Source organism: Hyla sarda, chromosome 1 (genome assembly GCF_029499605.1).
Source record: "Hyla sarda isolate aHylSar1 chromosome 1, aHylSar1.hap1, whole genome shotgun sequence".
Classification (NCBI taxonomy): domain Eukaryota; kingdom Metazoa; phylum Chordata; class Amphibia; order Anura; family Hylidae; genus Hyla; species Hyla sarda.
Window position 1 is genome coordinate 457,147,414 of NC_079189.1, and position 22,948 is coordinate 457,170,361.

Below are 22,948 nucleotides of genomic sequence, written 5' to 3' on the forward strand. Positions count from 1 at the left end.
GAGATGAACTGGGTTGATGGGTGGCGGAAATTAAACCCAGGAGTAAGACAATACTCATGCTTTAGTACTTCATATAACACTGCTTCCCGAATTGACCTATGTCTTTGTGATAAGAACGCGATGATCTGGACCAGTAGAGTGCAGTATAGAGCTAAAACCCTGTCGGACCACTGTCCAGTGGTGGTGGAAATTGGAGGTAAGGCAATGGATGGAAAAAGGCTGGGCTTTCGGCTCAACCCCCACTGGATAGAACTAGTGGGAGACCAGGACTGGTTTAGACAGGAAATGGAAGCATTCTGGGAGATTAACTATAACTCAGCGAGTCCTCAGATAGTATGGGATGCCATGAAGGCATTCTTGAGGGGCCTATATATAGGGCGAATTAATAAAAAGAAAAAGGAATTCGCCCAGGAGGAATCAATGCTGAATAGTAAAGTGGTAACATTAGAAGCTGGGATAGACGAGGACAGCGGGGGTGAACGGCTGCTAGAATTGAAGGCAGCCCAAGAGGATTACAAAGAATATCTACTTAAAAAGGCACAAAATAAACTATTCTTTAGTGGGCAATTTAACTTTTTTGAGAAAGGGAAACCAAATAAGAGATTGTCAAGATTACTTAAAAATCAAGGTGAGGAATGTGGTATTGTCGCTCTGAGGAGGGTGGATGGTAGTATAACTACAGAGAGAGAAGAAATAGCTCAAATGGTTAGCTCCTTTTTCTCCAATCTCTATATAAGCAGCAATATTAATAGGGCTGAGGTAGTGGAATTTCCGAGAGGAATTAATATTTCAAGTTTAACAGAGGATGCCAGGGACTCTTTGGATGATCCAATCTCCCTCCAGGAACTGGAGGACGCATTGGCATCAATTCAGGGGAATACATCCCCTGGGTCTGATGGTATTCCATTTCAGATATATAGGATATATTCAACCCTGCTGCTTCCAAAACTGCTGGGTATTATTAATGAATCCTGGAGGGGGGGGTGTTCTCCCTAAATCAATGTCTGAGGCTAACATCAGACTTCTTAGGAAAAAAGATAAAGATCCCTTGGATTTGGGTTCATTGTTATGGGGAAGAAAAAAGGGTCCGTTTGAAGTACAGATATTTTATGGCCCCCGGAGATAGGGGGGGATTGGACATGCCTAACTTTCTTGTTTACTATTTGGCTGCGCAGTTGGTACAAATCCTGAACTGGAGGAATTCTAGATATCTGGAGAAGATTGTAGTAGATAAGGAGAAAGAGAACATATATGAGGTGTTGGAATTGGATGGGTATGAAGAGAATGGTTCAAATAACACGTTGTTACTGCACAAATTTAAAAAAGTATGGGAAAGTTTAAAAGAAGAATTACATATAGAAAATAGTTTTGGGTTCACACCTTTATGGGCTAATAACAAATTTAAAGAATTGGTTGATCGTGAGTCAACTTTTTGGGATAGTAAGGGTATAAAACGACTGGAACAAATATTTGATAAAGGATAACTTTTTTCATTTGATCACATAAAAAGGGTGTATGATATTAATGATAACGATTGGCTGTATTATTGGCAGGTTAGCCATGCAGTCCATAACACGATAGATAAGGAGGTATATGTAACACAGAAACACAATTTTATAGAAGCACTAATTCAAATAGAGCATTTAAAAAAAAAAGGAATATCAATTTTGTATAAGAAATTAAATAAGGTTATTGGAATAAGGGGGACTGATAGAATTAAAGAAAAATGGTCTCGGACAGTGGGTACTGTCTCTGGAGATGATTGGGACATTATGGCCCAAAATATAAGTAAAGTTTCTCGTAATATGGAACATAAAATCACACAATTTAAGATATTACACAGGACCCACTACTCCGCGCTTCATTTATATAGGATGGGGGTGAAGATTACGTCACAATGTGTTAAATGTGGTTTGGATGAAGCGGATTATCTACATAGTTTTTGGTCGTGTGAGAAGATATCGGTTTTCTGGGAATCTGTAATAAAAGAGGTAGAAACTAAAATCCCCGTGAAGATACCTCGTACGATAGAGTTTATATTGCTAGGAGCTATTGGTAATATGGGGAAATACGAGTGTTTGTTACATCGGACTCTGTTCTTCGCTAGATTGTTTATACTAAGGAATTGGATATCCCCTAAAGAACTGCAGATAGAGGAATGGAAGGAAGGGCTAAAAACCATGAAAGATAAGGAGTTCAGATGGATGAGGAGTAAGCGGGGTCAAAGAGAATGTAGAAAGATTTGGAATATATGGTAGACTTGAATCTAAATTGGGTTTCTTTTCCTTTTTTTTTTCTCTCTCCTCTCTCTCTCTCTCTCTCTCTCTCTCTCTCTCTGTGCCAGAAGGTGGGGTGGGGGGGGGGGGGGGGGTATTAATAATGAGTAGGTATACTTTTCGGATGCAGACTAGTATAAGCATGGCTATATGGCCTTCTTCCTTTGATTGGTGTTGTTATGTATATCTGAATCGTATACTGTAATTTTGTAAATTTTATATTTAAAAGAAATAAAAGATATTTAATTAAAAAAAAAAATATTTACCTTGAAAAAAAAAAAAAAATAATAGTTTCTCAATCTCCCATGGTAATATTCGTGACCCCTCTGTATATATATTCATCTGGACCTTTTACTTGGTGTTTTATATCTAGGTTCCACTAACATCCACTAACTTGTGTATGTTGCTCTCTTTCATTGAAAACAGGCATTTTAGAGTACAATTTGGACAGCTATGGCTAACCCCACAGTATTTCTAAGATTCGATTAACCTTTCACTAGAAAGTCATCTCTGTGGGACATAACCTTTCATCCAAGCTCTCAGCTAAATGTCACTGGGAAAATACTGGAGAGACGTCAAGACAAAATTAAATAAGCACAATGACTCATTTACTAAAGGCTTACAATGTGCTGGCTGATCACATGGAGAGAACGTTCTGCATAGCCAAGAACAGTGGCTAGCGGCTGCCAAGCTAAAGAACTCTAAAATGAAGCGATACCCCTGATATGATTAGAGACGTCTATACATTTTATTTACAAAACTGAGGGTCAAATCTGTTTTCACAGACTGTGTTTGTTTATCTGCACTGTAGTTTATTACAACAATACATTACTATTGGTGGGTTATGGAAAAAAGGCCTGTATTACTGTTTACATTGCTGAAGCATAATGTGAACACATGCCCATCTAAGTAATCACTATACATCTTTAAAGGAGTACTGTTCCCACAGACATCTTATCCCCTTCCATGCAGCACCTGGCACTGGGTTTCTGTGGCCAGAGATGTGACATCACGCCACACCCCCTCCTTTAAAGTCTATGGGACATGAATGGAGGGGGGTGTGGCGTGACGTCACATCTCCAGCCGTGGAAACACAGCGTTCCAAACCTACTGTTTAGATGTTGGTGGGTGGCATGGGTGCTGTAAGGAGATAGTGGGGGTCCAAGTGGTGGGAACCCCACGATCAGACATCTTATCCCTTATGGGCGGAGTACCCCTTTAAACATGTTCACATTCCTGTTGAGTATCTCTGTAGTAAATTATGACCTTGAACTACTATCTGACAAAACATAAAGTCTTTGGCAAGTTTTACTTTCTGCCAAATTTAGGTCTATTATTCCCCTGCATATCCAAAAAGGCATTACACTCTTAAATAGCCATACCAAACGGTCTTCCTGTGTGCCACCCAGCTTTCTCAGTCTCCTGAAGCCCAACAGTGAAAGGCTGCTTGTCTTCCCATACCCTCACCCTTACCCCGCACTGATGTCTTCTCTCCCTCCCTCACTATTCTCTCAGTCCGCAATGTATTCTCTCCCCTGCCTGCCCAGTTCCCACTCCTTGCCCCCGTACCAGCAATTCTCTGCACCTGCCTGCCCCATCTCATTATTCTTGAGCTGCGGAGATTGCCCGTGAGTTTTAAAATATTCTATTGTCAGACCAAAGTCATGGTAAAGTATGATTTAACTGTTCCGGTTCTACTGTTTTACTCTCAGGTTGCAGAGATTGTACAAGTTGCAAGAGAAATCATACAAGAGACTCTGTACAAGTAGCAGCCTTATCTACTTTACCCCAATCGATCCACAAGGTCCCATAGCACATTTGGACTTGGTACAAGAGGGGAGCCATCATACAGCACCAAGGAGGCTCCAGTGGCGATTGCTGTAACCAGCCAATTCCACATCATCCAGCCAGCCTGCAGGAAAAGAAACAAGTTGTATGCTTATCAGTACAAAATAGTCACAAAATGCACTTATTAAATCTGCAAGCTCAGGAATATAAATGGAAGTAGGCAAATCCTCTAGATCTAGAAGAAAGGTTTTAACACCACAATTTATTTACTGCAAGAGCAGGGAGACTGTCTTTAAAAGGTACATTGTTAGAGATTGGCTATTGATCTAGGGATTTATTATGATGTGTTAGACTGGGTTCAGACATTGTATTTTAAGCAGTATCTGGAAAATATATTCAGTCAAAACCAGGGATGTTCCCAAAACACAGAAAAGCATGCAGCATTTCCATTATAGTTATGATCTGTGTTAGTTTCACTTTTGATTCAAGCAACAAATACCAACCAAATTGCTGACTGAAAACCGACCAAAATACTATGTGTGAATCCAGCTTTACTATGTTGGGCCATTCACACCACTAAGGACCAAAGGACAGTACCTAGTTTTTTTTCTAGTAAATTCAATAGGTGTGCTGCAATATACAGTAGAATACCCATATGCCAATATCCTGAGGCATACTTTGGAGATAGCTCAAAACATGATGTGAATGAGGCATTATTCTTATGTATAGCAGACATGGTGGTCAGAAAAATAATATATACATATGTATATGGACGTACAGAGAGTTATCTGAAATACTATGTTAAGTCACTGTTTGGATTGCTTTTATTTTTATACAAAACACAGTACCGTTGTATAATACATGATGACATCACTGCTGGTAGTATTGCCATGCAAAATATGCTCCGATAGATGTTTTATTAATGTTCCCTGGAAATAAATAAGAAAAAGAAAAAGCTTTAAAAAACATTCAAAAATATCAACGGGAACCTGACATGAGATTTTACCATATATAACGTGTGGCAACAGTGAGTGGACGTGGTTACAGCCCGAGCAGACGTGAATAGAAGAGGATGGCTACTGCCCAGGGGGCTACTTATGGGCCAGCGGGGGACACCATTGCTGCCAGCAGAAATGTCTCCCGGGCATGGTAAAGAAGAAGATTTTGCCATAGATAACGTTTGAGTACAATGCTCTGTAAGTTGATATGAAAGCTACCCCCCCCCCCCCCCCCCCCCCACTATTAATCATTATTCAAGTCAGAAAATGTCTTCTGAGATTCTTTAAGAACATGGTTAAACCAATGGTTAAAGTCACCCCTGTAGTCTCACACACCATGAACACAGCAGCTCTGTAGGTGAGACTGCACGTTGCAGTCAGCAGACAGACTTGTGCGCTATTCACACATCGTGTGCTTTGCTGACGTTATAGTAAGATGAGTAAATGGTTGCGATAACAGTTTGTTTCTGTATTCAAAGCTCTGCCGTGCAATGACAATAATAAGCTTCAATGGATATGTCAGATACAATAACACAATGACTTTACAGAATACATATACTAGCAGGCATTCTTCACCAAGGTAAAACAAAACTTTGCACTCTGTTTTTGTCATCCCCAGCCTTTATAAAAGCTGTGATTTGGAAGTTTTATTCTTATTCTCTTAAGGGTCGTGTCCCTGACCTTTTCTTGTCTCAATAGTGAATTAAAACTACCTGAAGAATTTGTCACTACAAAAAGAAAAAAAATATGTATATATATCTATAAGCAGAGCAGAGTTGCAACAGCTCAACCTTGTGCCCTCACCACGACACGGACAGGACCGGACCCCAGTCCAGAAAATGCAGCAAAAATGAACAGAAAGTCCAGCGTGGCAATTCAAGCAATACTTGGTACTTTATTCAGCAATCAGCCAACATGGAAGACAGGTGACACGTTTCGGCCACAATACGTAGCCTTAGTCGACTAAGGCTACGTATTGTGGCCGAAACGCGTCACCTGTCTTCCATGTTGGCTGATTGCTGAATAAAGTACCAAGTATTGCTTGAATTGCCACGCTGGACTTTCTCTTCATTTTTGCTATATATATCTATGCAACAATAGCCTGAAAATCTATGAGAAAATGTAAAAACCTACAGTATAGGTGATAAGTGTATGATTGCAGGACGTCCAACTGCTGGGAACTAATGCGATCACAAAAAAATTGGATTCCAAGTCTCCTGTCAGATTGGTGTGCTGGCCAATGTGTGAACTGTTAGTCTATTCACGGTGTATGGGAGCTGCTGGACATAACTGAGTATGCTACATAGCTATTTTGGGTGATCTGAAGAAAACTGTGTCCCAAATTCTTCAGATCAATACCCTAGTATAATAAGATAACAGCAGGAGAAGCACTTCCAATGCCGATTCTAGGGAAGAATAATTACACCAAAACTCTGAATGAATTTTCATAAGCTTAAAACCATGGTGTTATTATTATAGATGCCAAGACATCAATTATATATTGAGATGATAGGAACTATACTTACCCCTGCTGAATGCACCATGCACTTGGGGGCGCCTGTTGTGCCAGATGAATACATGATAAAAAGAGGGTGGTTAAAGGGCAGCTGCTCAAATTCAAGCTGAGGAGATTGGTCACCAACTTTTCCAGTTGCCAAAAATTCATCCAGAAATACACTGATAAAACATAAGAAATGTATATGGTTACATTCATCTGTGGAGCTGTGTGTACAAAGACAACAGTTGTACTCTTTGGGTCTGCTAAAATCTAAGTGGTCAACATCAGCAACATTCTGTAGATGTAAATGTATCCCTTAACAGTAAGAGATCACACACAGTCATGGCTGTAAGTGTTGGCACCCTTGAAATTTTTCAAGAAAATTAAGTATTTCTCACAGAAAAGGACTGCAGTAACACATGTTTTGCTATACACATGTTTATTCCCTTTGTGTGTATTGGAACTAAACCCAAAAACGGAGGAAAAAAACCAAATTGGACATAATGTCACACCAAACTCCAAAAATGGTCTGGACAAAATTATTGGAACCCTTTCAAAATTGTGGAAAAATAAGATTGTTTCAAGCATGTGATGCTCCTTTAAACTCACCTGGGGCAAGTAACAGGTGTGGGCAATATAAAAATCACACCTGAAAGCAGATTAAAAAAGGAGAGAAGTTCACTTAGTCTCTAGTGTGTCTGTGTGTGCCACACTAAGCATGGACAACAGAAAGAGAAGAGAACTGTCTGAGGACTTGGGAACCAAAATTGTGGAAAAATATCAACAAGGTTACAAGTCCATCTCCAGAGATCTAGAATTGCCTTTGTCCACAGTGCACAACATTATCAAGAAGTTTGCAACCCATGGCACTGTAGCTAATCTCCCTGGGCGTGAACGGAAGAGAAAAATTGATGAAAGGTGTCAACGCAGGATAGTCCGGATGGTGGATAAGCAGCCCCAAACAAGTTCCAAAGATATTCAAGCTGTCTTGCAGGTTCAGGGAGCATCAGTGTAAGCACGAACTCTCCGTCGACATTTAAGTGAAATGAATCGCTATGGCAGGAGACCCAGGAGGACCCCACTGCTGACAGAGACATAAAAAAGCAAGACTACATTTTACCAAAATGAACTTGAGTAAGCCAAAATTCTTCTGGGAAAACGTCTTGTGGACAGATGAGACCAAGATAGAGCTTTTTGGTAAAGCAAATCATTCTACTGTTTACCGAAAATGGAATGAGGCCTACAAAGAAAAGAACACCGCACCTACAGTGAAATATGGTGGAGGTTCAATGAGGTTTTGGTGTTGTTCTGCTGCCTCTGGCACTGGGTGCCTTGAATGTGTGCAAGGTATCATAAAATCTGAGGATTACCAACGGATTTTGGGTCGCAATGTATAGCCCAGTCAGAAAGCTGGGTTTGTTTCCAAGATCTTGGGTCTTCCAGCAGGACAATGACCCCAAACATACATCAAAAAGCACCGAGAAATGGATGGCAACAAAGCGCTGGAGAGTTCAGAAGTGGCTAGCAATGAGTCTATATCTTTTTTTTTTTTTCTAAATTAGTTTTTATTAAGTTTTTCAGGTATAAACATCAATACACTTTGACAAGACCTCTCAAGAGGCCATGAGATAAAAAAAAAAAAGATAGCAGTTGTACAATAGCATTTGGTCTCTTCAGTTTGTCAGGGGGAAATAAGACAGAAAATAAACCATTAACAAAACACTTAACAACACTGTGGTGTACTTTTATGGACGCCTACAGGTGAGTATTGAGTAGCAAGTTACCAAACTATATATTTGAGTAAATGATTTAACTTATAAAGTAATCCGGACATTAGTAAGAACTTGCATACAGGTGAATGGTTTTATCAACTATGGTAGTATATTAATATATCCACCTCTTTCCAACATTTACGTCTGCCCATTGCGGGTCCAATATACGTTTGGATGTCTATACAGTACTCAGATTGCATCCAACATTGCCATCTATTTAGAAAGAGTTGGTATTTACCAGCTCCAAGTGCTATAATTATTTCATATGAATAAGTAGTATTAATTCTAGCTTTTAGTTGTTCTAAAGTGGGTATCTTAGTGGATTTCCAGTTGCTAACTAGCACTGTTTTTGCCAGGATACAGATTATGCAGTATAAATCTCTAACGTTTCGTGGGACTGCTTGTAAATTAAGAAACAGTAATACAGATTGTGGCGACCAAGGGAGATCGTCTCCCAACATACCTTTCACTAAGTCATAGCATGAAGTCCAGAAGGGTTTGACCGCTTGACATTGCCACAAGATATGGTAGAGGGAACCTCGAGCTCCGCATTCTCGCCAACATAAGTGTGATGTGTTCGGATATATAATAGACAATCTGGCTGGCGTGTAATACCAGCGTAATATAGTTTTAAAGGCTGATTCAATATGTGATGAGCAGTGAAAAGAGGTGTGAACTGTTTTGAAAGCTCGTTGCCAGTCCTCTATTGAGAACTCTATACCAATTTCTCTCTCCCAGTGTTTCAAAGGGTAAGATTTTATAAAGGTACTGGAACATAGCAAATTATTGTACCAGGGCTTCAAACCTTTAAAGGGGTTCTCCAGTGCTTAGACATCTTTTCCCCTATCCAAAGGATAGGGGATAAGATGCCTGATAGCGGGAGTCCCGCCCCTGGGATCATGCACGCGGCACCCCGTTTGTAATCAGTTCCCGGAGCGTGTTCGCTCCGGGACTGATTACAGGCGACCACCGGGCCGGTGGCGTGTAACGTCACGCCTCCGCCCCCGTGTGATGTCAAGCTCTGCCCCTCAATGCAAGCCTATGAGAGGAGGCGTGACAGCTAACACGCCCCCACTCGTAGGCTTGCATTGAGGGGCGGAGCGTGACGTCACATGGGGGCAGAGGCGTGATGTCACACGCCGCCGGCCCGGTGGTCGCCTGTAATCAGTCCCGGAGCGAACACGCTCGGGGACTGATTAAAAAACGGGGTGCCACGTGCATGATCCCGGGGGTCCCCAGCGGCAGGACTCCCGCGATCAGGCATCTTATCCCCTATCCTTTGGATAGGGGAAAAGATGTGTAAGCCCCGGAGAACCCCTTTAAGTGTGGACATGGATAGTTTAATTGAGGGGGTTAGTGGAGGTTTGCAATCCCTGCAAGAGGTGGCAAATTTGTAGATACTTGTAAAAATCTGTGCGTGGGAGATGAAATGAGCTAGATATAGTTTGGAATTGAGTATGTGTTCAGTGTGTAAATCTTTAAGAGTTGTAATGCCATTTAAAGGGGTATTCCAGGCCAAAACTTTTTTTTATACATATCAACTGGCTCCGGAAAGTTAAACAGATTTGTAAATTACTTCTATTAAAAAATCTTAATCCTTCCAATAGTTATTAGCTTCTGAAATTGAGTTGCTGTTTTCTGTCTAACTGCTTTCTGATGACTCACGTCCCAGGAGCTGTGCAGCTCCTATGGGGATATTTTCCCATCATGCACAGCTCCCGGGACGTGACATCATCATTGAGCAGTTAGACAGAAAACGTCAGAAGCTAATAACTATTGGAAGGATTAAGATTTTTTAATAGAAGTAATTTACAAATCTGTTTAACTTTCCGGAGCCAGTTGATATCTAAAAAAAAGTTTTTGCCTGGAATACCCCTTTAATATCCAGTCTCTCAGATCGAGATTGGGTATACTGGCCTGAATTAGTGATAACGGAAGTTCCTCCATTCGGACAGTGCCCGAAGGTAGTGTAGTTGAGATGTAGGTAAAACATGCTTCATAAGAGGCCTTTATGATGGGATTATCTATGTTGGGGGCTTGAATACTCCAAAAAGGTAAATATAGAAGGTCTTTAGCAAGATAGGGGTGCAATGTCGCATTTTCTATCTCTACCCAGGGGAGCTCGGGGGAGTTACCCCACCACCTCTTGAGCATAGAGACCATAGTAGCTATATAGTAAAAATAGACGTTGGGGGAGCCCAGACCGCCATTCAATTTAGTTTTGGAAAGTATGTTTGCAGCAAGTCTCGGCCTCCTGCCCGCCCAGATATATGAAGAAAGAAGAGAGTTAACTGTGGAAAAGAATTTAGTGGGGAGAGAGATAGGGAGAGTTCGGAAAAGGTAGAGAAATTTGGAAAGCAAGAACATCTGAAAAGAAGCCACTCTGCCCACCCACGAAACATCTGAGGGATTCATTTTAGCTATATCTGTAGCCATAAAAGTGAGTAGGGGTTCGTAATTTGCATTGTATAAAGATTTATGGGGAAATGTTAGCTTAATTCCTAAATACGGGATATGGTCAGTTTTCCATTCAAACGGATATTTCTTTTGCAGGGCTATATGCGTTTGTTTTGGAAGGTTGATGGAAAGAGCTTGGGTTTTGGTTTCGTTAAGATGATAATAAGACAAGGTGCCGAACTGTATGATATTTTCCATAATGGCTGGCAGGGAAGTTAAAGGATCAGTTAATGTTAAAATCACGTCGTCTGCATAAAGAGAGATAACGTGAGTCTTGCGTGGATATTAACTCCCGAAATTGCTGGGTCAGAACGGATGGCTTGAGCTAGGGGTTCCATGGATAATATGTATAGCAATGGGGAGAGGGGGCATCCCTGCTGTGAGCCGTTAGTAATGTGGAAGGGCTCCGACATAGATCCATTAGACAGTACCCTAGCCGATGGGGAAGAATATAGGGCATAGATGGCGTTTAATATTGATCCCGAGAAGCCCATCAACTCCAGAACCGAGAAGGCGTAAGACCACCGGAGGCGGTCGAACGCCCTCTCGGTGTCAAACGCCACCAACAACGCTGGAAGGTCATTTGTTTCAAGATAAGAAAGCATGTTAAGTAAGCGTCTCGTATTGTCTGAGGCTTGGCGACCAGCTACAAAGCCGGCATGGTCTATGTTGATTAGCGATGGGAGTACCAATGATAGGCGGGATGCTATGACCTTAGCGAAAATTTTTATGTCTTGATTGAGGAGAGATATAGGTCTAAAGTTTTGTGGTTGATCAGGTGAATGAGTCCATATCTAAACCCCATTGAACACCTGTGGAGAGATCTTAAAATTTCTGTTGGGAAAAGGTGCCCTTCCAATAAGAGAGACCTGGAGCAGTTTGCAAAGGAAGAGTGGCCCAACATTCCGGCTGAGAGGTGTAAGAAGCTTGTTGATGGTTATAGGAAGCGTTTGATTTCACTTATTTTTTCCAAAGGGTGTGCAACAAAATATTAAGTTAAGGGTGCCAATAATTTTGTCCTGAAGTTTGATGTGACATTATGTCCAATTTGCTTTTTTTCCTCCCTTTTTGGTTTAGTTCCAATACACACAAAGGGAATAAACATGTGTATAGCAAAACATGTGTTACTGCAGTCCTTTTCTTGAAAAATTTCAGGGGTGCCAACATTTAGGGCCATGACTGTATGTTTTGTTCTAGGTAAGTCATTTTCTTTTTTTTTTTTCAGATCCTCTTCGAGGAATACCTTTGTACTGGTAAATGTTAGTAAAGCTGAATTAGTCCCCCTGTATCCTCTATCTTCTAGCTGGCTTGTTGTTATCTCTGGGAATTAAGATCATGTATTTGGGTTCTAGAATTGGTACGATTCCAAAATCACTTTCTACTTTACAGCATCCACCTTTATTCACACACACATTGTTTGAGTTATATCCTTAGCACAGTCTGCCTCTTTCTTTAGCGGATAGAGGCTTCGTGTTAAAGAAGACCATCAGACCTTCCCCACTTTTAAGAAAACAAAAAGATTTCAATATGTTAAGCTCTTCTTTTACCAAATTTCTATGGACAGGAAGAAAGGTGGGTACATTAGGTGGGTACATTTGAGGAAGGCGGGATGAATTTAACAGATATATGAGCCTATGTGACATGCCTGCTAGACATCACTGGCACAAGGGAGCTGTTGGGTGGTTGGAGGCAGATTGTCCAGTATAAGGGGATAACTGATTAAATAAGTAAAGGATGACAAGACTTTAAAAGGCATATACAGAAGGAACTCTGGATGGAAACTAAATTTAAGATACTGCATAGAGCCATATATGCATATAGGCTTGATGCATGTATGAAATGTAAGAATCCTACAGCAGATCTCTATTACTCTTTGTGATTGTGCCCTCTGTTTGGTCAGCTGTGTCACAAACATTAAAGGTTTTTAGTCAATAAAAGAGATATTAGTTGGGTCAAGGCTGTATTTCATATTAGAAGTGCCACTATACAAAGAGACAGGGCTACCACAGTGGGGCAAAAAGTATATAGTTAGCCACCAATTGTGCAAGTTCTCCCACTTAAAGAGATGAGAGAGGCCTGTAATTTTATCATAGGTATACCTCAACTATGAGAGACATAATGAGAAAATAAAAATCCATAAAATCACGTTGTCTGATTTTTAACCCCTTAAGGACATAGCGTTTTTCCGTTTTTGCACCATCCATATGATGGCTTATTTTTTGCGCCACCAATTCTACTCTGTAATGACATCAGTCATTTTACCCAAAAGTCTATGGCAAAACGGAGAAAAAAAATCATTGTGCAACAAAATGGAAGAACAAACGCCATTTTGTAACGTACTTCTGACGAAAATCATAACTACATGCAGGAAAATTTATACGTTTAAAATCGACCCCTATAACTTTTTTATTTTTCCATGTACAGGGTGGTATGGGGGCTTATGTTTTGCACCGTGATATGAAGTTTTTATTGGTATTATTTTTGTTTTGATCAGACTTTTTGATCGCTTTTTATAAAAAATTTTATGGTTTAAAAAGTGACCAAAAATACGCTATTTGGGACTTTGGAATTTTTTTGCGTGCACGCCATTGACCGTGCGGTTTATCTAACAATATCTTTTTATAGTTCGGACATTTACACATGCGGCGATACCACATATGTTTATTTTTATTTACAGTTTTTTTATGAGAAAAGGGAGGTGATTCAAACTTTCATTAGGGAAGGTGTTAAATCATTTTTATTAACTTTTTTTTTGCAATGTTATAGCCCCCCTAGGGGGCTATAACATGCAGTACAGTGATTCAACACACTGAACAATGCCTTTGCATTGCATTGCATTGCATTGATCAGTGTTATCGGCGGTTGATTGCTCAAGCCTGGATTTCAGGCTTGGAGCAATCAATTGCCAATCGGATGCGCAGGAGGAAGGTAAGGCACCCTCCTGCTGCGTCCTAGCTGATCGGGGCATCACAATTTTACCGCGATGGTCCCGATCAGCCCGACTGAGCAGCCGGGAAGCTTTCCCTTTCGACCCGGCATCAACTTTGATCGCCATGTCTAAAGAGATTATGCCGGACATCTGCCGGAAAGGCCATGTCCGGCATTGGCCACGGGTCCTGGCTGCTGATAGCAGCTGGGATAGTGCGGGTATGATGCGAGCTCAGCTCCTGAGCTTGCTTCATAACCCTCCCATGCCGCAGTGCTGTAGTTTTGCGGCGTTTTGCGTCAAGGGGTTAAGAATGGACAAATTTTTTGACCTTAATGACCAGGCTCTTTTTTTATTTGACATGTGTCTCTTTAAATGGTAATAACTTTAGAACGCTTTTTCTAAGCGGAGCGATTCTGATATTTTTTTTTCGTGACATATTGTACTTTATATAAGTGGTGCATTTTTGTTGACACATGCAGCATTTTTGTGAAAAACTCCAAAATATTGTGAAAATGGAAAATTTCTGGCGTTTAAAATTATAATTTTTTTTATGGTGTACACTGTGCGGTAAAAGTGATAGTGAAGGTAAAAGTTACATTTATTCTGTGGGTTAGTACAATCATGGTGATACCCATTTTATATAGATTTCTATGTTCTTTTTTCTTTTCTGAGCAAAAATCTTTTTCTGCCATTCATATATAAAGCCATAACTTTTTTATTTTTCGTCTGATGCCATTTTTTGCGGAATGAGCAGTACTTTTCATTGGTATCATTTTTGTGATACGTGCTACCTTTTGATACTTTTTATTCCGTTATTTGTACCAAAATTGGCAAAAAAAATTTTTATTTTTTTTACGGCATTCACCTTACGGGATAATTTAGTTTATTGTACATGTAATTATAAATTTGGCAATACCTATTATGTAGATTTGAGATTTTGATCTTTTTTGGTGATAATACATGGCGTTTTTATGGGGAAAGGGGCATTTTTATTTTTATTTTTTTTACACTTAATACTTTTTTTTAAAGGGTACCTCTCATCAAATAAACTGTTGATATATTTTAGATTAATGAATGTTGAATAACTTTCCAATAGAATGTTAATGAAAAATATGCTTCTTTCTATTGTATTTTTCCCGACCAGTCCTGTCAGCAAGCATTTCTGACTCATGCTGGAGTCCTAAACACTCAGAGCTGCCAGCCTGCTTTGTTCACAGCCAAACAGGCTGTGAACAAAGCAGGCTGGCAGCTCTGAGTGTTCTACTTTGTGAACAAAGCAGACTGGCAGCTCGTAGTGTTTAGGACTCCAGCATGAGTCTGAAATGCTTGCTGCCAGGACTGGTACGGAGACCCCTAGTGGTCATTTCTTCAAAGTGGAAAATTAAATAGAAAGAAGCATATTTTTTTTAATAACATGCAATTGTAAAGTTATTCTGCATACATTAATCTATAATATATCAAAAGTTTTTTTGATGAGGTACCCTTTAAGAACTTTATATTTTATTTTTTACAGGTTATACTACGCTGCAATACATTTGTACTGCAACACAGAATGACTCGATCAGCTGCACACAGTACAGCCTGTGCGATCCAGCCTATGGATGGATCTCACAGGCTTCCGTAGCAGGCAGACAGGTCATGATCTGACTTGCTGCCATAGCAACCCGTGATCACGGCATCTATGGGGTTAATGCTGCCAGGACCGGTGGGACTCCAGTTGTGATTGACAGCCGGGTCCCGCCGCCGATCTCCTGCGTTGCCCGCGGCAGTGCAGGAGATCGCTAGGACGTATGCATACGTCCCAGCGCACAAAAGTGTCGGATGCTGGGACGTATGTATACGTCCTATAGCGGGAAGGGGTTAGAGAATTTATTAGCAAATTATGGTGGAAAATAAGTATTTGCTCACCTACAAATAAGCAAGATTTCTGTCTCTCACAGACCTGTAACTTCTTCTTTAAGAGTCTCCTCTGTCCTCCACTTGTTACCTGTATTAATGGCAACTGTTTTAACTTGTTATCAGTATAAAAAGACACCTGTCCACAACCTCAGTCACACTCCAAACTCCACTATGGCCAAGACCAAAGAGCTGTCGAAGGACACCAGAAACAAAATTGTAGACCTACACCAGGCTGGGAAGATTCAATCTGCAATAGGCAAGCAGCTTGGTGTGAAGAAATCAACAGTGGGAGCAATTATTAAAAAATGGTAGCCATACAAGACCACTAATAATCTCCCTCGATCTGGGGCTCCCCGCAAGATCTCAGCCTGTAGTTTCAAAATGATCACAAGAAAGGTGAGCAAAAATCCCAGAACCACACAGGTGTACCTAGTGAATGACCTGCAGAGAGCTGGGACCAAAGTAACAAAGGCTACAATCAGTAACACACTACGACGCCAGGGACTCAAATCATGCAGTGCCAGGCGTGTCCCTCTGCCTAAGCCAGTACATGTCCGGGCCTGTCTGTTTGCTAGAGAGAATTTGGATGATCCAGAAGAGCATTGGTAGAATGTCATATGGTCAGATAAAATCAAAGTAGAACTTTTTGGTATATACTCAACTTGTGTGTTTAGGGGAGATAGAATGCTGAGTTGCATCCAAAGAACACCATACTTACTGTGAAGCATGGGGTGTATACCTCATGCTTTGTGGCTGTTTTTCTGCTAAGGGTCCAGGACAACTGATCACTGTAATGGAAAGAATTAATGAGGCCATGCATCGTGAGATTTTGAGTGAAAATCTCATTCCATCAGCAAGGGCATTGAAGATGAAATGTGGCTGGGTCTTTCAGCATGACAATGATCCCAAACACACTACCTGTGCAACAAAGGAGTGGCTTTGTAAGAAACATTTCAAAGTCCTGGAGTGGCCAAGCCAGTCTCCAGATCTCAACCCAACAGAAAACCTTTGGAAGGAATTGAAAGCCTGTGTTGCCCAGCGACAGCCCCAAAACATCACTGCTCTAGAGGAGATCTGCATGGAGCAAAGGGCCAAAATACCAGCAACAGTGTGTGAAAACCTTGTGAAGACTTACAGAAAACATTTGACCTCTGTCATATATAACAAAGTATTAAGATGAACTTTTGTTATTGACCAAATACTTATTTTCCACCATCATTTACAAATACATTCTTTAAAAATCAGACAATGTGATTTTATGGATTTTTTTTCTCATTATGTCTCTCATAGTTGAGGTATACCTATGATGATAAATGACAGGCCTTTCTCATCTATTTAAGTGGCAGAACTTGCACAATTGATGGCTGACAAAATACTTTTTTGCCCCACTGTATTTATTTACCTGCTGTGGCTCATATTAGCCATTCTGCCACTTGTTGACACAAATATATATTCCAAGCCACCTAATTAAGCCTAAACAATTTTATCTGGATAGGGCTGATACCCTTGGATATAAAGAAAAGCAGGCAAAATGGTTCTTAGGGAAGAAGAAGTTGCTTATATCCAATTAATTAAAAGTGTACCTATCATTAACAAAAACTTTTTATATAATGTAAATAATACCAATATATGTATATTTTTAGCATACATTGGTTAACAAATTTGTATATTCATGGCCCTGCAGCTATTGCCTATGTGTCTCTGTGAGGAGACCAAATACAGGAAGTGTGGGTAGACAAGCAGGGCTCTGTGCACTGAGGACAAGCAGGGCTCTGTGCACTGAGGACAAGCAGGGCTCTGTGCACTGAGGACAAGCAGGGCTCTGTGCACTGAGGGCAAGCAGGGCTCTGTGCACTGAGGGCAAGCAGGGCTCTGAGCACTGAGGGCAAGCAGGGCTCTGTGCACTGAGGGCAAGCAGGGCTCTGTGCACTGAGGGCAAGCAGGGCTCTGTGCACTGAGGGCAAGCAGGGCTCTGTGCAGTAAGGCTCTGTGACACAACCCCTGCTCACACATCAGGACGATTGACAATCCAGGAGCCTGCACAGAGCCCTACTTGTCCCGTCCTCACTTCCCATATTTGGCCTCCTCATAGAGGCACACAGGCAATAGCTGCAGAGACAGCCTTTTTCCCAAAAAAATGTTTTTAAAAAAATGTAATCAATGTATAATACAAATTTAAATATAATAGTATTATCTACATAATATCAAAAGTTTTTGTTAATGACAGGTACACTTTAAAGCGCAACTGTCATGGATATTGTACCTCCCAGACTAATACCATGATAGTAAAGATGATGACACTTGTAATGCAGCTATACTTTTGGCTGCTCTTTATCACACTTTATCAGCAGGAAAATAGTTTTATCGTGCAGTCAGCAACTGTCGTATAGGCGTGGCTGGGGATCATAATGCCCAGCCTCTGCCACGCCTATCCATTGTAAGTGAGCGCTGGGACCACTGTGTGATTGACACACAGGTCCCCACCCCCGATGGCCATGATGTGCGGTCCGGCATGACTCCACTGAGCCTATACATATTATGTGCACCTTTATGATATACAGTGCCTGTACTCCTCCCTCGCTCCCGTTGTCTGCAACCAGCTCAGTTCGCCTGTGCAGTGCTAGAGGCCGGGAGCGAGCACTCTGCCTCTAGTGAAAGCAGAAGCAGCACGTCTCTGGCACCAGGAGAAGAAAGAAGAGGTGTACGGGCACTGTCTATCATAAAGGTGCACATAATATGTATAGGCTCAGTGGATTCACGCCGGACTGCACATCATGGCCATCGGGGGTGGGAAACTGTGTGTCAATCACACAGTGGTCCCAGGGCTCACTTACAGGGGATAGGCGTGGCTGAGGTGGGGCATTACGATCGCCAGCCACGCCTATCCGACAGTTGCTGACTGCACGATAAAACTATTTTCCTGCTGATAAAGTGTGATAAAAGTATAGCTGCATTACAAGTGTCATCATCTATACTATCATGGTATTAGTCTGGGGGGTATAATATCCATGACAGTTGCGCTTTAAGACTGAGGAAATATCATATTCCGCTCATACACCCATTGGTATTTGACTGAAGATTTGAGGAGTACTTTGGGAAAACTTAGGGTGGTGCCAGACTGTCTGGAGCAGAAGAGTGAAATGAACACATATTTCTACTATTGTTATTTCTGTATTTATTTATAGCTATCATTGGATGAAAGGGATGTTTTTGTATGATATGTACTGTAAATATGGATCTATTACCAGACAGAATTTCTCTGTTTTTAGTGTCTTTATTTTATTGTATTTACATATGTTGTGCTGTAATTTTATTTTGCCTGTTTATGTGTCCTATAATTGTCTAGATGCAAAAATCTCCAGGGTTTTTTCTTATTTTTTTTTTAATCACTGGACCTCAAAACAGTCTTAGTACCGTGCAACAGTAGCTTAGTAGCGCCCATACATTCCCCTCCTACAACAAACCTAACCTCCCTACCCCTCATAGTTCTTTAGATACCTTAAAACAGTGTTTCCCAAACACGGTCCTCAAGCACCACCAACAGGTCATGTTTTCTGGATTTCCTTAGTCTTTCACAGGTGATATAACTGTGGTGATGCCTGATGCACTGACCATAATTATATCACCTGTGAAAGACTAAGGAAATCCTGAAAACATTACCCGTTTGGGGTGCTTGAGGACCACGTTTGGGAACTGCCTTAAAAGAAAGAAAATATATTACTACAGCCCTTACTAAAAAAACAATACCCAACCTTTATTCAAAAGTGGTAATGACAAAGGTGAAGATGCGAACCTGGCTATATTTTTCTTCTTTACTATAACCTAAAAACCCAGTGTTTTCCCAGAGTGCCTCCAGCTGTCGCAACAGCAGAAGGCACACTGGTTAGGAAACACTGTACTAACCTCTTTATCTAGGTCCTCTCTGCTTATATCACCTGCTGGAAAGCAGACCAGTCTCACCCACAAACAGACAATAAGAGTCAAATTTGGGATAGTATGCTAAGAGTTCTTTAATCACCTCATGCTAGAGATAGTTCTAATAAAGGCATTGCTCAGATGGTTTTTAATCCCAAAACGCATAACCTAAGAAGTCCCAGCTTACTCCTCCACTACATGGTTTAGATGATACCTTAAAGATACATAACATACTTGTACTTGAACCTACTCTAAAATACACAGACTGTGGACCCAAATGTATTATCTCATCCACACAGTTACAGTTCACTAATTCATTTAGAACCCTTGAAAGGCACATCTCAGGGGGAAAAAAATGGAGGAGCCCATTAGGCAAGGATAAAACAGATAGTTTTCTTCCTAGAAGCAAGGCAAACAATTGCCCACATATGAAAGAGTGGATTTTTTTAAGTGTTACTGTCATTAGTAAGAAAAAAAAATGCTTGAGTATAGTAATGTGCCCTAAGACCTGTATGAATAATAATATGCACATGTTACTATGTAAAATACCTTTTGATCTATGTATTACTGTTATCAGTCTCTCTGCATTTTACTCAGAGGCTGGGGGCATTTCCCCCAGAGCATGATGAGTTCCTCTCCTCCCCCCCTCCTTCTCCATTGTCCCTTGCACAGAGATTTTTACATTTGCAAAGCTTTCTACCTAAAATGCATGTTTTTTATATGCTGTTGAAAGCTGGATTATACACAGCACTGAGACACAACATGGAGATAACCGCATCTCCTCCCACCCCTTAGTTTTTAAGGAAGTATTAAAGGGGTATTCCAGGAAAAACCTTTTTTATATATATATCAACTGGCTCCAGAAAGTTAAAAAGATTTAATAAATGGATTTTCATTTAACCCCTTCATGACCCAGCCCATTTTCACCTTCATGACCTGGGCATTTTTTGAAAATCTGACCACTGTCACTTTAAACATTAATAACTTTGGAATGCTTTTACTTATCATTCTGATTCCGAGATTGTTTTTTCGTGACATATTCTACTTTATTTTATCGGTAAAATTTCACTGATATTTGTATCCTTTCTTGGTAAAAAATCTAAAAATTTCATGAAAATTTTGAAAATTTAGCATTTTTCTAACTTTGAAAGTCTCTGCTTGAAAGGAAAATGGATATTCCAAATAAATTACATATTGATTCACATATACAATATGTCTACTTTGTGTTTGCATTAAAAAATTGACAAGTTTTTTACTTTTGGAAGACACCAGAGGGCTTCAAAGTTCCGCAGCAATTTTCAAATTTTTCTCAAGATTTTCAAAATCGTAATTTTTCAGGGCCCAGTTCAGGTTGGAAGTGGATTTTAAGGATCTTCATATTAGAAATACCCCATAAATGACCCCATTATAAAAACGGCACCCCCCAAAGTATTCAAAATGACATTCAGTAAGTGTTTTAACCCTTTAGGTGTTTCACAGGAATAGCAGCAAAGTGAAGGAGAAAATTCTAAATCTTCATTTTTTACACTCGCATTTTCTTGTAGACCCAATTTTTTAATTTTTACAAGGGGTAAAAGGAGAGAAATCACCCTAAAATTTGTAACCCAATTTCTCTCGAGTAAGGAAATACCTCATATGCGTATGTAAAGTGTTCGGCGGGCGCAGTAGAGGGCTCAGAAGGGAAGGAGCGACAATGGGATTTTGGAGAGTGAGTTTTTCTGAAAGGGTTTTTGGGGGGCATGTCCCATTTAGGAAGCCCCTATGGTGCCAGAACAGTGGACCCCCCACATGTGACCCCATTTTGGAAACTATACCCCTCATGGAATGTAATAAGGGGTGCAGTGAGTATTTACACCCCACTGGCGTTTGACAGATATTTGAAACGGTGGACTGTGCAAATCAAAAATTTTATTTTTCATTTTCACAGACCACTGTTCCAAAAATCTGTCATACACCAGTGGGGTGTAAATGCTCACTGCACCCCTTATTACATTCCGTGAGGGGTGTAGTTTCCAAAATGGGGTCACATATGGATATTTATTGTTTTGCGTTTGTCAGAACTGCTGTAACAATCAGCCACCCCTGTGCAAATCGCCTCAAATGTACATGGGGCACTCTCCCTTCTGGGCCTTGTTGTGCGCCCTCAGAGCACTTTGCACCCACATATGGGGTATCTCCGTACTCAGGAGAAATTGCGTTACAAATTCAGAGGGTCTTTTTTCCCTTTTACCTCTTGTGAAAATGAAAAGTATAGGGCAACACCAGCATGTCAGTGTAAAAAAATTATTTTTTTACACTAACATGCTGGTGTAGACCCCAACTTCACCTTTTCATAAGGGGTTAAAGAAGAAAAAGCCCCCCAAAATTTGTAAGGCAATTTCTCCCGAGTACGGCGATACCCCATATGTGTCCCAAAACTGTTGCCCTGAAATACGACAGGGCTCCAAAGTGAGAGAGCGCCATGCGCATTTGAGGCCTGAATTAGGGATTTGCATAGGGGTGGACATAGGGGTATTCTACGCCAGTGATTCCCAAACAGGGTGCCTCCAGCTGTTGCAAAACTCCCAGCATGCCTGGACAGTCAATAGCTGTCTGGCAATACTGGGAGTTATTATTTTGCAACAGCTGGAGGCTCCGTTTTGGAAACAGTAGCGTACCAGACGTTTTTCATTTTTTGGGGGGAGGGGGGCTGTGTAGGGGTATGTGTATATGTAGTGTTTTTTACTTTTTATTCTAGGTTAGTGTCAGTGTAGTGTAGTGTTTTTAGGGTACAGTCACATGGGCAGAGGTTCACAGCAAGTTTGCCGCTGGAAGTTTGAGCTGCAGCGCAAAATTTGCGCCATCTCAAACTTCCAGCACTCACTGTAAACCTCCGCCCATGTGAGTGTACCCTGTACATTCACATTGGGGGGAGGGGGCAAACATCCAGCTGTTGCAAACTCCGAGCATGCCCTTTGGCTGTCCGTGCATGCTGGGAGTTGTAGTTTTGCAACAGCTGGAGGAACACTGGTTTGGAAACACTAAGTTAAGTAATAAACTTTCAAGTGTTTTGCAACCAAACTTAGTGTTTCCAAACCAGTGTGCCTCCAGCTGTTGCAAAACTACAACTCCCAGCATGCATGGTCTGTCAGTGCATGCTGGGAGTTATAGTTTTGCAACAATTGCAACAGCTGGAGGCACTGAGGTAGGAAACGGACAATGTTTCCCAACTAGTGTGCCTCCAGATGTTGCAAAACTACAACTCCCAGCATGCCCAGACTGCCAAGGCATGCTGGAAGTTGTAGTTCGGCAATATCTGAAGGATCAGATGTTGCCGAACTACAACTTCCAGCATGCTTGGGCAGTCTGGGCATGCTGGGAGTTGTAGTTTTGCAACATCTGGAGGTCCACAGTTTGGAGACCACTGTATAATGGTC

At 41.0% G+C, this 22,948-nt stretch overlaps 1 protein-coding gene across 3 annotated transcripts in view; it reads right to left on the bottom strand.

Annotated features, from left to right (window-relative positions):
- The window catches only part of AACS (acetoacetyl-CoA synthetase), a 135,567-nt gene that overhangs the window by 34,478 nt on the left and 78,141 nt on the right, over positions 1 to 22,948 (bottom strand). For all 3 annotated transcript variants that reach the window (XM_056533778.1, XM_056533771.1, XM_056533762.1), the window contains exons 8-10: positions 6,589 to 6,739; positions 4,913 to 4,993; positions 4,064 to 4,188 (exon numbers count right to left, since the gene is read on the bottom strand). In XM_056533778.1, the coding sequence (XP_056389753.1) occupies positions 4,064 to 4,188; positions 4,913 to 4,993; positions 6,589 to 6,739 (357 nt within the window). The remainder of the gene's footprint in view (positions 1 to 4,063; positions 4,189 to 4,912; positions 4,994 to 6,588; positions 6,740 to 22,948) is intronic.